General features: G+C 40.6%; 1 protein-coding gene across 12 annotated transcripts in view; it reads right to left on the reverse strand.

Moving 5' to 3' along the window:
* The window catches only part of PlexB (plexin B), a 362,229-nt gene that overhangs the window by 54,748 nt on the left and 293,419 nt on the right, over nucleotides 1-14,062 (reverse strand). For all 12 annotated transcript variants that reach the window (XM_087356028.1, XM_087356034.1, XM_087356031.1 and 9 more), the window contains exon 6: nucleotides 6,273-6,405. In XM_087356028.1, coding sequence (XP_087212154.1) covers nucleotides 6,273-6,405 — 133 coding nt within the window. The remainder of the gene's footprint in view (nucleotides 1-6,272; nucleotides 6,406-14,062) is intronic.

Below are 14,062 nucleotides of genomic sequence, written 5' to 3' on the forward strand. Positions count from 1 at the left end.
TGTCGGCAAAATGGCACTAGCATATGTTTTTCTCCGAGACCAAACATATTTAACTAAACTACATATCTCCACGAAGGACAGTCGTTGGGGTTCTCGGGTAGCTGGTTAGAAATTCGCAGCTTTTATGGAAGCCGAAGGTTCATTACCGTACTCACAAAAGGCCAAACAGACCCCTTGTCAATTAACATATGAAAATAAGATTGGCCACGACTATTTTTTTCCCCTTACCTTGACGTCGTGCTTTTTTAAACTTGCAGTCACTTTTTTGTCATGATTGTCGTCACTACATTTTCGGGAAGAAATTATAAATAACAATTTATCAGCGACCACCATCTGACCAGAGTATCAAAAATATTCCCACTTATCGTTCTGATTCTCCACTTCAGATTTCCTTCTAATTAATCACTTTCGCTGCTCATTTATGGAAGTAACTGAAATCCCTAGGGTTCGTGCAGAACAGAATGCAGCCCCAGGAGCGAGGCAGCAAGTTTATCTGCCGCTGCCACAACACGCCCGCACGGAGAAGTAATAAATTAAGTGGCCCATGTTGAACACAAACAAGTCCATGTAATATTTTCTAGTTGTTGTCCCACACTGCTTTGGGAGAAATCGCTCAATGCCAACCTGAAACAATGGCTCTCTGAGCTGAAGGTTATACATGCGATGCGCTGCTGGACTCGGCCAGACTAGAAATGTCATGTCATTGGTCCATCAAGATGATCCTATGCTCGGCCTTTGACTATCTCTTTCTGTACGTATGCCCGTCTGTCTATCTGTCGCAGGGATGTGCAAAATTTACAAACGGCCAGTTTATATAAGGAATTAATACCTCACTCTTTACGGACATATTCTCCCGGTGCGCTGGGAACACCGCTGTCTTCTGGGTTGCTGTGCCATGCAGTGTAGCGACGTTTCAGAGGTGACTGCTGCCTCCATAAACACGGCGACAACTTAGAAGACAGACATTGATATTCCTCGCCGTTGAGAACACAAAATCTCACAACATGGCTTATATTCAGCAAATTGTTCAATATTAACACAATATAAACCAAGCAATTTTCTTCAGGAAAAAAGGCATTTAAATATCGTAGCTTCCCTTAATTCAGTCAGTGTAAAAGACTAGGGGCTGGACAACCGGGGTTCGATTCCCGACAAGGACGGGTCTTTTCTCTTTCTCAATCCTGTCCGGGTCGACACTGTCGTCCAGTCTCCTGACCAACAGTTAACGGGGAGCTCTTCCTCTGGTGGTAAAACGGCCGAGGCATCAACCCGATCACCCACTTCCAGGATAAAAATGCACCTCTCCGCTCTCCCGTTGGTGATTTAAGGCCCTTTCATCCAACAGTATGTATTCTGTGGCATGTTCGCGACGTAACGTTTGTGAGTAAACAGCTATCTTCAATAAGTAGGATCTGAGGTTTGCACGGAGGTGAGTCTGAAGATGGCTTTCTTCTGGGTTTTTGCGCCGTGTAGCCTGGTAGAAGTTTAACGACGTTTCAGATGACCGTTCTGCCTCCATCATCACGTCGATTCGCCCTGATGATGGAGGCAGCAAGCTGGCGTCATTTTCCACCCTTACCAATAACACTGACAAAAACACAAAATCCACTAGGTCAACACTGAATGCATTCGCCGAATCCAGACTGGCTAAAAATGGCATAACACAATTAAGGTGTTTTAGGTGTGAGCCTTTAGAAACAGTTTTATTACCCCTCGTGTTTCCAAGTCCAACTCTGATCCAAGCACAACGTAACAAAGGCTATAGTTTCATGCAATGAATCTCTGGAAAGAGGACACCAGAACACTGAAAACTTGTCAGGATAGGATACCGCTCTTATTCAATGGAAACATTTTGTATTTCCCAAATGATATAAAGACTTAGAACCAATGCTGGATAAATTATTGCATATGGAAGAACAGAGTTGCATGTCCCTATATGCTCTGAAACAGACCAAGCGCTTCATATACGTTTGTGTGTTTTATAAATTGCTTCCATTACAACCTTTGCAGAATAGCTATTTACTGATAGTAGTGGCTTCGTATGCTGAATGGCAAACAACTAGTAAACCGCCATGTTTCTCGTTACCAATGAGTTCACGTGACACTATAATAACCAGCGTCCTACCGCACTCACTGCAGATAGCAGCACAGTATCTGCAATATCAGCGATGCTATCCAAGGATAAACTAGGATAGCAAATAATGACAACTTAATTTTTTACTACAAGCTTAAAAAAAAGATAAAAAAAAAGATTGACAAAAGTCAGAGAGTACAAATGTCACGCATTGAAAACGTGACCGGACGTTGGTTCGTGATCGTCTATTTTGTTTCTTGAAAGCAAAACAAATTTAGAATTAAAAATCTAGTTTGATTATTAAGTAATAATATCCTCACTTACACATTCCCATGCAATGGCAGAGAAATCTTTTTATTCCTGATCTCGGCACATTCGGCTTTGGAAAGACAACAAAACAAACCAGATATTTGTCTCTTAACTTAACCGTGGCCTATAACCCACAGGAAGAACACTCCTACTTTGCCAGAACACCGAACGATCCGGGTGACAAGGGTCAACACTCCTGCTGTCTTTAACTCAGCAGGGCTATGAAAAGCGGCCATCTTGATCAAGCAGCTTCATGGTTTCCTTCAGACACTCCAGACTAATGCCGAGATATTACTTTAATGAGGCCATGAACACTTTATTTCAAACCCTTCTCAATTCATTATTCAGCAATAAGGTTTCTTTCTACGGTATATTATCCGAGCAACTGACAGTGTAGTCAAATAAACCATGGATAATACAAGCCATTCATTATAATTAAGCACAGACACATTACCAATAACGCCGTTATTCATGAAAAATAATGGCATGAACGACAGAAACATGAAAAACTCACCCCCCCCCCCCCCACCAATCCACGCTCAGAAAATATACCTTCCATCATTAATCAGGGCGATTGTTGTGAAAACCTCAAATTTAAGCTCTATTGCGACAATCAGTGCGCGATATATAGGGCTTATGAAGCCGTTCTGGGTTTGAGCGCCGTGCAGACTGGTCGGTAGATGCATCTACCAGTCTGCACGTCGCGAAAACCTAGAACATCATCCTCGCCGTCGAAAAATCCTCAGATTTTGCAACATACAGTTCTAGTAAATTCTTGCGTTTTTCAGGAAAGTGTGTTATTAAGAATGGAATCCCTTAAAACATTCAGAATAAATATAAAGCCAATAAAGGAAGAAAACTGTCAAAGACGTGTACAGACTACGAGCGCTCGATTCCCGCTCGAGGCACATATGTAAGAGTTCTGTTGTTATTTTGTGTAGGTAGAAGCCTTGCTACGGGACGATCACCTTCATACACGAAAGCCTACTCAATATCAACCCATTAATCGTTTCGTAATTAATTACGTATCGAACAGGCTTGAGGGCCTGATGTCCGAAAAGCAAAGAAAGAATTCCATGGTCTACTTCTGCCCCGCGCTAGTAAATTATAAACTGATCTAAAAGCGAACGCGCTGAAGATCAATCTTAACTGACTGCACTAAGAGGCACAGACAAGAACATGCTGAGTCATGAGTCATTAGAAGAGCTAAGAAGAATATAACAATCACTTCAGTTTTCTTTTCCACATGCAAGCAACGATCCGAGATCACTATGACCTCCCACAGAGCGGACCTCTTCTCCGTTGTCACGCTACGACAGCTAACCTTTCATATTAATATTTCTACGGGCCTTAGTATTCTATTACTGAACTTCAAGATTCTTATTTAAGGCCTAAGTGCATAGTCTACCAACTTCCATATCCCTTTCAAGCATTCAATGTACAATTGTGCCGATCAGGACAATAATAATAACTATGGAGCGAAGTCCTTCTTGATAAGATTAAAATCATAGAGCTTGTCAAGAAATTGCGTTTTATGAAACCCAAACGAACGTTTGTTCATACACAACCGCCACTGTTCATAACCTGAGGCAAATCAACCTACTCCATATTCCACACCCTCCCGCCATTATCTCAAGATCCGTCTTAATGGTATCCTGCCATCTCCGCCTAAATCTTATAAGTGCTTCTCTTCTGCTCATATTTCGAGACCAAGCATTTATCACCTAACTCTTGCGTGCTATATGCTCTGCTAATCCCCCTCTATTTTATCACCCTAATAGTACCCGATTGAAGGGTACAAATTATGGGTCTTGGAGTCACAGAATACGTAAGAGATTTGGCATTACTGATTGGTGATGCCCTAATCGCATATTCAGTAAGTAGTTGCAAGCAAAATGGCGTACAACAGTCTTTTTAATCTTCAAGTTCTTAGGACGCAGACGCGAAAACGTATTTTAAATTGTAAAGTACAAAGTTTTCCCCAAATTTAATTTTTTCTTAATTTCATCCTAAGCGTAATAATAATAACAATAATGAGGACGAGTAGGAGGAGGTGTTATGAAGGAAAGGAAGGGAGGGACGGAAGGTGGACAAGATAAAACAGTTTTTGTTTCACGTCATCTGCGTACCCGCAGTGTTTAAAACCATCACTCCACAAAAACTGACTTCTTCTGATGACTTCCGATCTGAAAGGCATACTTCAATCTCACAGAGTATGTGGCAGTCTATAACACTGTTAGGACTGCCGACACAAAGGCATCTTTTTACTGTACGCGGCTCACATTAAATTCATCAAAGTGATCCCAGAGCATCGTGGCCATGTTTTAATTACTACCCCGGAAGGTGGGGCTCGGCATCCTATATATATATATGTCTGTCGTAAAAGAGCACTAAAAGTCAATAAAAATGGCATATGATCCTATAAACAGTTTTAGATCCACCGTAAACGGTTTTGGCTAAGGTTTACAAGAATCGAAAGCAGCCTCTGGACATGAGCCAGCCATAAAAGCATTGTAAAACACTGCCACACACAAACGCCACATACTGTATTCTAAACTTCTGAAAACTAGCTATAACTCTGTCGTGTGGAGTCTTAGCACTAATTCTTCACTGCAAGTGTATTAGTCCATTCCGCGTCTTAGGGCTTACCGCTTTTCACTTATACACTGTATCCACGTTAGCGGCGAATACAAAAAATGTTGGTTTGAAAATCTGAAGAGATGTAAACCACATGAAATAATTAGGCGTATATGGAAAAGCTAAAATGAACATTAAAGAAGTTGGGTAGGAGGCTGTAAAGTACGTTCATCTGACTCAGGTTAAGACAGTGGCAAGGTTCCGTAAATGTCGGGTAATTTCCTTACTAACCGAGTTGCTATAAGCTCCTCAAAAGTGACTCTGCTCGAAGGTGTCTGTTGCATTAAGAACAAATGAAATACAAAACTGAGTTTTCCATTAACACTAAACGATTTAACAACAATAAAACCGTAGATTAGTAAAAGTGTGGAAAAATTGGATATAAAAAACTATTTTATCGCATATCCTCATTTCACTGTCTTAAATGCGACGGGAATTAAAAAAGTAAGGGAAATATTTTCGTTGTAATATTGGCAACACTGCTGAGGCTTGGTCACACTATTTCTCAAGGTCAGACAGTGACGTGCTGCGAGTGTGGTTCGGTTGTAGCCCATACTTGCTGAGTCAGGGTGGCGTAAAGACGGCTGCCACACTAGAGGTTTGCTACAAGTTCAAAATATTTGCAAAATGGTGTAATACTTTTTGAGAAATAGGCTGTCCGTGGCATATCACGTAATCTTATGTGATTGGTTGAAGATTTTCTTACACTCCTAGATTAGTTGCGCACTCTTCCGGAAAGAAAATTAACGTCGAGTACATGGAGACGTCTTTGACTGTCTGGAAAAGTACTATGGTTATTAGAGACCACTGTCTTTTTGTGACTGGTTGATAAACAAAAACATGTCAACACTGGTCAGCGTGCAGAAGTTCTCCGCGCTAGCCTCAAGACCGGTATTAGTACTAGGACCACAGATTCATTAACAGGTTCCGAAACAAAATACCCACAGCACGAAAACTTGTAAGAAACAACGAATATTTGTTTCTGATGATGATTTAGACAAATAACATCGCTACCTTTTTAACGGTAAGCGTAATTAATGAGGACAGGACGGCATAATGAATACAAGTGGAAAGTTTCTGAGTATAATTCATCCGAACAATGGGTCACAACATGAAATTTCGAATGATACTATCAGGATCTCCGGTGGGCTAAAAGAATCTCAGCAAACCTCAGGCAGGAGAAACACATAAATGTATGTCAGCAGACATTCTTCTTGTCTAGATATATAACATATGGAAAAGTATGTCTTACTGTAGTCATCTGGCTGATGGGAATGCGGTCCGGCAGCACTTGTTCAAAGTCTATGCACTGCTGTCCTGTTCCCAGCGAAAGCCACCTTGGGGCACTCTGGCTGGCTTTCTGGCACGCGCTGCGAACGGTGCACCTGAAACAAATTCATATTTCACACAAGGCACGTGATAAGAAACAACTGATATGCGATGAGATCTGTGGATCTCACGGCGGTGAAGATGTGTTGTAGTTGTTCTGGGTTGTGACGCCGCGCAGACTCGTCGGAAGATACGAACGTTCGGGAGAAATTAGCTTCGGAGAAACGACTTCAGTCCTGAACACGGAGAAGGCAGATTTCTCCGAATCGTTGGTTATCTATGGACCAGTATACAAGGCGCCAAAACTCAAAACATCGACAGATATACACAATTACAATAAAAATGGATGAAACATAAAAACATGTCGGACAGACAGAAGTGCAGTTTTCTAAGACTAGAATTCCGGACATCTACACGATTTTCTGACACAAAACAGGTCAACTTCATCCCGTAACGAGGATAATATGGGTGATGTAAACTACACGTAAAACATTTGCGAGTTCTAAATTTCGTCGAAATTCAACACATACTTCTAGCGATGAGACACATTCTACGCGCGTTTTGAAAACAGAACACAGAAAGCTATGTTTGTTGCTTCAGTCCCAACGCTCAGGGGACATGTCGAGCTCGGTTGCTCGCTTCGTAGCCTGTACCCTCGGACGGGCGAGGATTGGCTGCTGCCTTGTGAGGGGTCAGGGGTCAGGCGCCGGACAGCTATGTCAGATCGACAGACACGCCATGAGAGTGATGACCTTATTGTGGTGTTACTGCGAATAGGATGAGGTGAATAAATATGAGGTCAATTGTTATAAATATGTATATGCGCTTATTACTGACGTGAGTTCACAATAAACAGTTGAAAATTAAAGGGAGGACACAAGAGAGAGAGAACAAAATAACTCGAACGGAACAGCAAAACAGCAAACACAAAAATAAATTAGTTCCTCATTGTGGTTTATAGTTTGATGGCCAAATGATACCGCAACTGTGAGCCTCGTTCTCTTTGTCACCGGGTCACAGCGCGTACTCGGGTTGAGGGTGGACAGCTGCGAACATATACAATAAGAACAGCTGATACGGGGTGGTCCCTCAACCTGGGAAAGGAGATATTTTACGTAGGACATCAGACATGGTGACGGACGAGAATGGTGATGAATCCTCGGGATCTATGAAAGGTAAGAGATTTCCGGACCAGCCATTAGCTTATCAAAAAGTCTGCTCCATGGAGTCAGGGAGTCGGCGGGAACAGATTTTTGGGACGTTTCACTTGAAGGCATGCCGGTGTGTGAGCGTCAAAGCAGCTGTTTTTTCATATTATTAAATCAAAATTAATGACTCTCATGAAAACAAAAATTCTAATGTAGACTTCGGGTACTGGATACGCGATTACAACAAGGCCTTGATATAACGCGAGAACGAGGCTGACTGTTGTAACAGAATACCATAGCATTCGTATATCGCCTTAAATGTATGCAAAATGTCAGTTTATTCCCGTTTCTATGTGCCTCAAGACGAAGTTGATTTTAAATTGCAAGTGAAATACATGAAAACTAACATTTATCGTAATTCTTACTTCTTTATTTACCTCATCCGACTTCATTCTAAATCTTTATAGATTTGTCAGTCCTCGCAAATGGAACACAGAGAGTTTAATTTCCCGACGCACTGGTCAATCTTGTAAATTTTGTGTGGTACTGAAAACTTTTTCAAATTTACAATTCAAGTGTGTTGTACTAAGCCATGAATAAACAGACTAGAAGTCCGAAGGCGTCTTACGACGGTGCGCTATAAAACTTTTTTGTTTGTTTTTGTAATTCGTTCTTCGCCTAAATTATGAAAGTACAACGTTTCGGAAGCAAGATTATAATTTCTGGTTTCAGATAAAACGGGGGGCTAGAAAACAGAAATCGTGCCTACAGGACCAGGTCTGAGGCTCGCTCAGCCAGACAACCCGGCAAATCGGCTTTCTGCCCTCCCCAATGAAGACGGTGGCCGAATCGTTACAGCTCTAAAATTTAGACGACGGACAAGTCCAAAAACAAATTTTACGTATCATAAAAGAGGTAGCTGGGATTACTGCAATGCGTGTGTTACCTTAGTTTCGGATTAAGAACTAAAGCAAAATAATTCATTACAGAGCTTATTATTCAGGCTTACACATGCGAAAATTGTCAGACCTTTGATGTGCGCTTTGTTATTCTAGCCATTAATTAGCACCCCTTTGTTGTGGTGACGGTGTGGCTGCGTAAACCCTAATGTAACATTAGTGGGGGGAGGGGGGGGGAGGGAAAGGCAGAGAACACGGGCCGCGGCAGCATTTGTTTCACATCACGCAATAATAAGGACAACCTTAATTTGGCTCGGAGTGAATGAGGTGGCTTGAGAAAGTAAATGGGGGGGGGGGGGGGAGGACAAAATATTAGCATACGATTCCATATTCCGCCTAATATTATTTACAGGACAACGGTCATAAAACAATCTTTATGGGTCCTATTATTTAATTAATTATAAGATGATATAGTTGCGTCATATTGTGAAAATATATATTTAATTAATTATTCTTGTCCATCTAATCACAATTTAAAATTAAAATTAAGATAATTAAAGTATCATGTGATGTTCCTACCGAAACATTCGATTTACATTTAGAACATCTTTTCTTATTCTCCAAACACTTCTTTTCCTACATGAAGTTCGTTAATTTCGACGGAAGCAATGCTCAAAAGGTTCAACTTTCACATTCGCTGTTATTCACCGTAAATTTTAAACATCTATGGTAACAAACAGCTAATAACTATGTTAATTACTATAACAGTAAGGTTGTCTCTGCTGCTTAACTAAGCACCAAGCAGATGTGTGAAGAGTGGGGAGAGAGCTCCACGCCCGGCAGCTTTGAGGCGAGGAGAAGAATCCTGCCCGGTCAGCCATAGTGTCACCTAGTTACAATACCGACCGAGCTATCACGAATCCTAAATAATGAAAATAACAGCAGCAGCGGCATTAACAGGGAACAGATCAGAAAGGAAACAAGAATTTTTCCGGCCATGGTTTTGCCTTGCCCGACCTGTCCCCATGTCTAAACCCCGATGAAGGCAGCAAACACCTCTGAAACGTCAGTCAACGTTTACCAGAAGACAACCATCCTCAACGTAACTCGGTATTATCCAGACATTCCAGTAATAGACTTAAAACTCCGGTTTATACAGGTTAGGGAAGAGTACATTGGACACGCCGGAACCTGTTCCTGAAAATAAAGAAAATTATACTGGACCCGTCCTATCGTCGCAGACAAATTACATAATTACTCATACTTATAGAGACACATTTCTGCAAGGTAAAGGTAAAGGAGTACACAATCTGGTACAGATGTCAGTGCTATGAAGAACAATTTGGTAAATGAGAAAACTGACAAGCATCTTCAAGAATCTGATCACGACAGGGACAATACAAATTGCAACAGAAGTACTTATAAATAAATGATACATCAATACAAATACATTTCAGACAGACCCCGTGTCGACACAGTGCTATAAACAATTACATTCTTATTGTACAAAAAAATTTAAATATTATATCAGCGAAATATAATATCTACGACTTGATATATGAAATAAATACGGTAATAATAGTTTTATATTTTATGGTCGTATTTATTTGGAGTGTGCTTAGCAACGAAAGTGGGTCTTATCATTAAGTATCGTATTTTCTGTAATTTCCCTTGATGACGTCGGATGAGGACAGGTATCTAAAAATATGAAACGTACTGTGGCATGTATCGTGTGCAATGTAAAATAAAATAATAGCGAGCGAAGAGTACATTTACTCGTGCATTTCAGTGCGAAAACATTAAATACTAGGCACGTGGAATCTGGAAGGTTGACAGATACTACACGTATCTCCACATTTTTGTGACGCATTCTTTTTGTATGTTGCAAATTACAAACATGCAGCGGCGCGAAATTTTGAGGTTAAATACGACATTGTCTATTTCAAGTCGTGGAGATATACAGGCCTACGTACATTAATGAAAACCATATTCAGACAAATGAATACACGGACCAAACCTGGACGAAACCTACATGCGAAATGTTTGCCGGCAGTCTCTGTCGGTGTGTACAGCCTTAAGTGTCATCTACGGCTTTCGATGAGCCCTGAATAATCTAACAAAACAAGAAAAAATCTCCAAAATAACAATATGATGTCTCGCCAACTTATAAATCCGCATGTCTACCATCACATATAAATTACATACAAGTCAGAACTCACTGGTGCAGAGGCCAATAAAAGAAATTTCATTTGAACAAATTTGAAATTCCTTAACATAATAGAATGCGCATATCAAACAACGTTACGAGCCATGTATCGACCGCATATAATCAACCTGCATGACAAATACCAGCAGAAATACATAGCAGGATACTAATTATAGGTGGGGTTAGCTGTTTCAAAAGATGGCAAAAAAGAGACTCGAAACGTGGGTAGTCTTAACTGTTTGTGTACAAAAGTTTCTATGATGAATCTGCGCCTACTGCAATCAACGCATACTTAATGCTCATCAGAAATACCGACAAAATTAAAATTCCGGTCAAACAGCAGCACAGAACAAACGCACGAAAGCTCGTGGTAATTACATTACGTCGCTTTACATAACTTGTACTTTGCTGCGATGCCAGCAGACAATATGACCAATATTATGGCTTCAATGGCAACTAGATAGAGGTTAAACCAATGACATCCAGGTTTCGCATAGAGGCACAAGAAATTTATCCATAATCGTGTTGTTCTGTGTTGTGGTAATCTTCAAGGTGAATATATAATGGTTTAGCATTTCTGGAAGCTTTATATAGGACAGGCAGACTGTTAAGATGGGCAACTGCAATGTTTGCCGAAATGCTGAAAAATTCTTAACACTCGACGCGGTTCATACGCGAAAGCCAAAGTTGCACACTGAACTCCAGCCCCGAAACCACACGGAAAAGGGAGAGAAAGAATATCAAAATTGCAATCCCAAGGAGACAAAGCGCGAATTAAATGCTAGAAACACTTGCTATCATGCACTACGTAATATTTTAACTTACCGTCTACCACACAGAAACCTACACGCGGACGGAGCTAGCTAGACAATATTTTAACCGGAAACCCTCAAGGAAAGATCCCGCTTTAAACAGATCTTACGCTGATATGGTATCGTGATGAGCTCTGCAATGAACTGGCTCAGAAAAGGATCCAGTTGCGGCAATGAACCTGTGGGTTTCCATAAATAACGAGGAGTTTCTTGACCACCTGAGAGAGAATGATCCACGGAGTTAGGAGTTTCTTCACGTCAAATTGTTAAAATGGAATCTGAAACACTATTACTCTCTCCCTTACTCCTCAGAATAAAACCTCTCCACTCATCCTCTACGAACAGAAAAAAAAACGTAGTAGGTGTATCCTGTCACTTAGTTATATTGCTGTCAAGATGAGAAGTAACAGATTAATCAAGAAATGTTCAAACAGCCATTTAAAATAAGTTCTATCCAATTTACGAGAAGAATACACTTAGTCCATAGAGAAACATTCAAAAAGGATGGAAGCATCTTGGATTGTATTTCCAATCAAGACGATCAATGATCTACAAGTAATGCTGCTGGTATTAGAAGGATCTTGTGTGTGTGTGTATAGTAGAGCTCTTTTATGTCCGGTGGATCCCCTACTCCTCGACGGGCGAACAACATTATAAAGGCGCTGTGATGTGCTCTAGCCGGTTCAAATTCTTTCTTACAAGCTACAAGGATATCCAGGGCAAGCCCAGATGTACTCTGAAAACATTAACAATTATCACGAAGACAGAAATCTTCATACTTACCGCTGTGAAAACCTCAAATCTTACATGAATTATCATTTTTATGACACGTATTCACTTCTTATTAGTTCCAAAAGTTTGTGACAATGAATACAATCTCAAGCTCATCAAAGTAATAGAGATCCAGTCCGTACCTTAAACAAAACACAACGCGTCTCCAATACCAAGATATGTTGACAAGCTTTCTTCAAGAAAACAGTAGGTTTACTCAGAGAATCACAAAAAAAACTACCATATTATTGCACTCCGTCGGAAAAATGGAGAGTTATAAATATAGCTACCATCGGTCACTCGGTCAACAGTCAATGCCCTTTAGACAAAAGAGGGGGCATAATTGTGAATTGAAACGGATCCGAAAGGAATCGGCGTTGGTCTATTTAAGGTATGGTACAAGCATATATGAACAGCCCGTTTACCCCATTCACACTTTTTCTGTTCACATGGTAAGACGGAAATTGGTCGACACCAAAGCTTAGCCGAGGATCCCCAGTTACAAATGTCATATACACGTGCGATTCTCAACGGCGTATAAGGGAAATAATTATTAGGATTCGAGTTTTTCACGGCGGTGGCTACAAGGACGTCTGTCTGCTGAAGTTTACCGGACTCAACGTCTCTCAGACTACACGGCTCTACAAGCCAAGATACACTCAACTTCAAAAGACCTGTGTTTGAGGCTCGGCAGGGTGAAGGCCTATCTTGACTGACGATGTTCGTGGTTTTTGTCAGTCACCCAAGATGATCGCTAATATTTCCCTGAAAGACGTTATGATCCCCTCCTATATTTTACCTACTCAACACGTGCCATTATCCACCCATCTAATTAACGCAACAATTTCTGCGATTAAGTATCTTAAGAATAAAGTCAACATATTGAGAATTGCATAGATATAACAGTACCTTACTAGATGTCAGTGTGCCTATCTGCATGTCCGAAAAACGAAAAATACGGGATAGGGAATGTATGTGGATTGTATGCAACTCTATTGGGTCCAGTGCTTAGAAGTGACCGATAACTATGGATGCGGAAGTGTGGCTTTATTAAAACTCTGAGGAACTCTTCCATAAAGTTGGATTCAAAAGGCCATGAAGCTGTTTCCAGTCAGAATAATGATCAACAACGTTTGGTTCCCACAGAACGGTCAGTTTAATATTGCTGACGGACGAGAAATTTCATATCCAACTACAAACTGTTAACCATGGTCCATATACATCATAAAGTGACGATAATCGTTCCGAGTGCAAAGGGTATGAACTGAACGAACACATCTGCAACGTTATACACCATTTGTATGCCGTCATGAAAATATACACTAGGTTGAATTACTACATGACCGTTGTTCCTATCCACAGTCATTGTGGATACACCCGATTTAAGTACCGCGCAAAGATAACAGAATCACCAATGCTTCATGGAAACTTTTATCTCTCGTTCGTGTTCGAAATGAAAATTATAAATAACCAAACAGCAACTTCCACGAAAACGGCTGTAATTTCTAGCACTTCGACACGGATCAATATCCACAAAACGCTGCAACAATCTCAAAACACTTCATACTATGAATTAAAAACAAAAATGCTTCGTTTTAACAAGGGTTACAATTAAAACACGAGACACTAATTTTCAGTGCACCCAATTTACACTAATGCTGAGCTCAGTTTATCAAGTGCATAACTTCAGTTCCGGTACTGGGAAAGACGCCACTGGATTTTCGAATTGAATTATGTATCCTTTCCGATTTCTCGTAAGCCAACTCCATACAAAAACGCAACTTGTAGGCAGGTAACTTAATTATCGACACCAACATCAACAAAATGACAAAAGCCTACAAAATATTATATACCCATACGAGATGAGAACGCAAGAA

Source organism: Zootermopsis nevadensis, unplaced genomic scaffold, assembly GCF_977971745.1.
Source record: "Zootermopsis nevadensis isolate Lab colony 2312 unplaced genomic scaffold, Znev_1.0 Znev_ptg000025l, whole genome shotgun sequence".
Classification (NCBI taxonomy): domain Eukaryota; kingdom Metazoa; phylum Arthropoda; class Insecta; order Blattodea; family Termopsidae; genus Zootermopsis; species Zootermopsis nevadensis.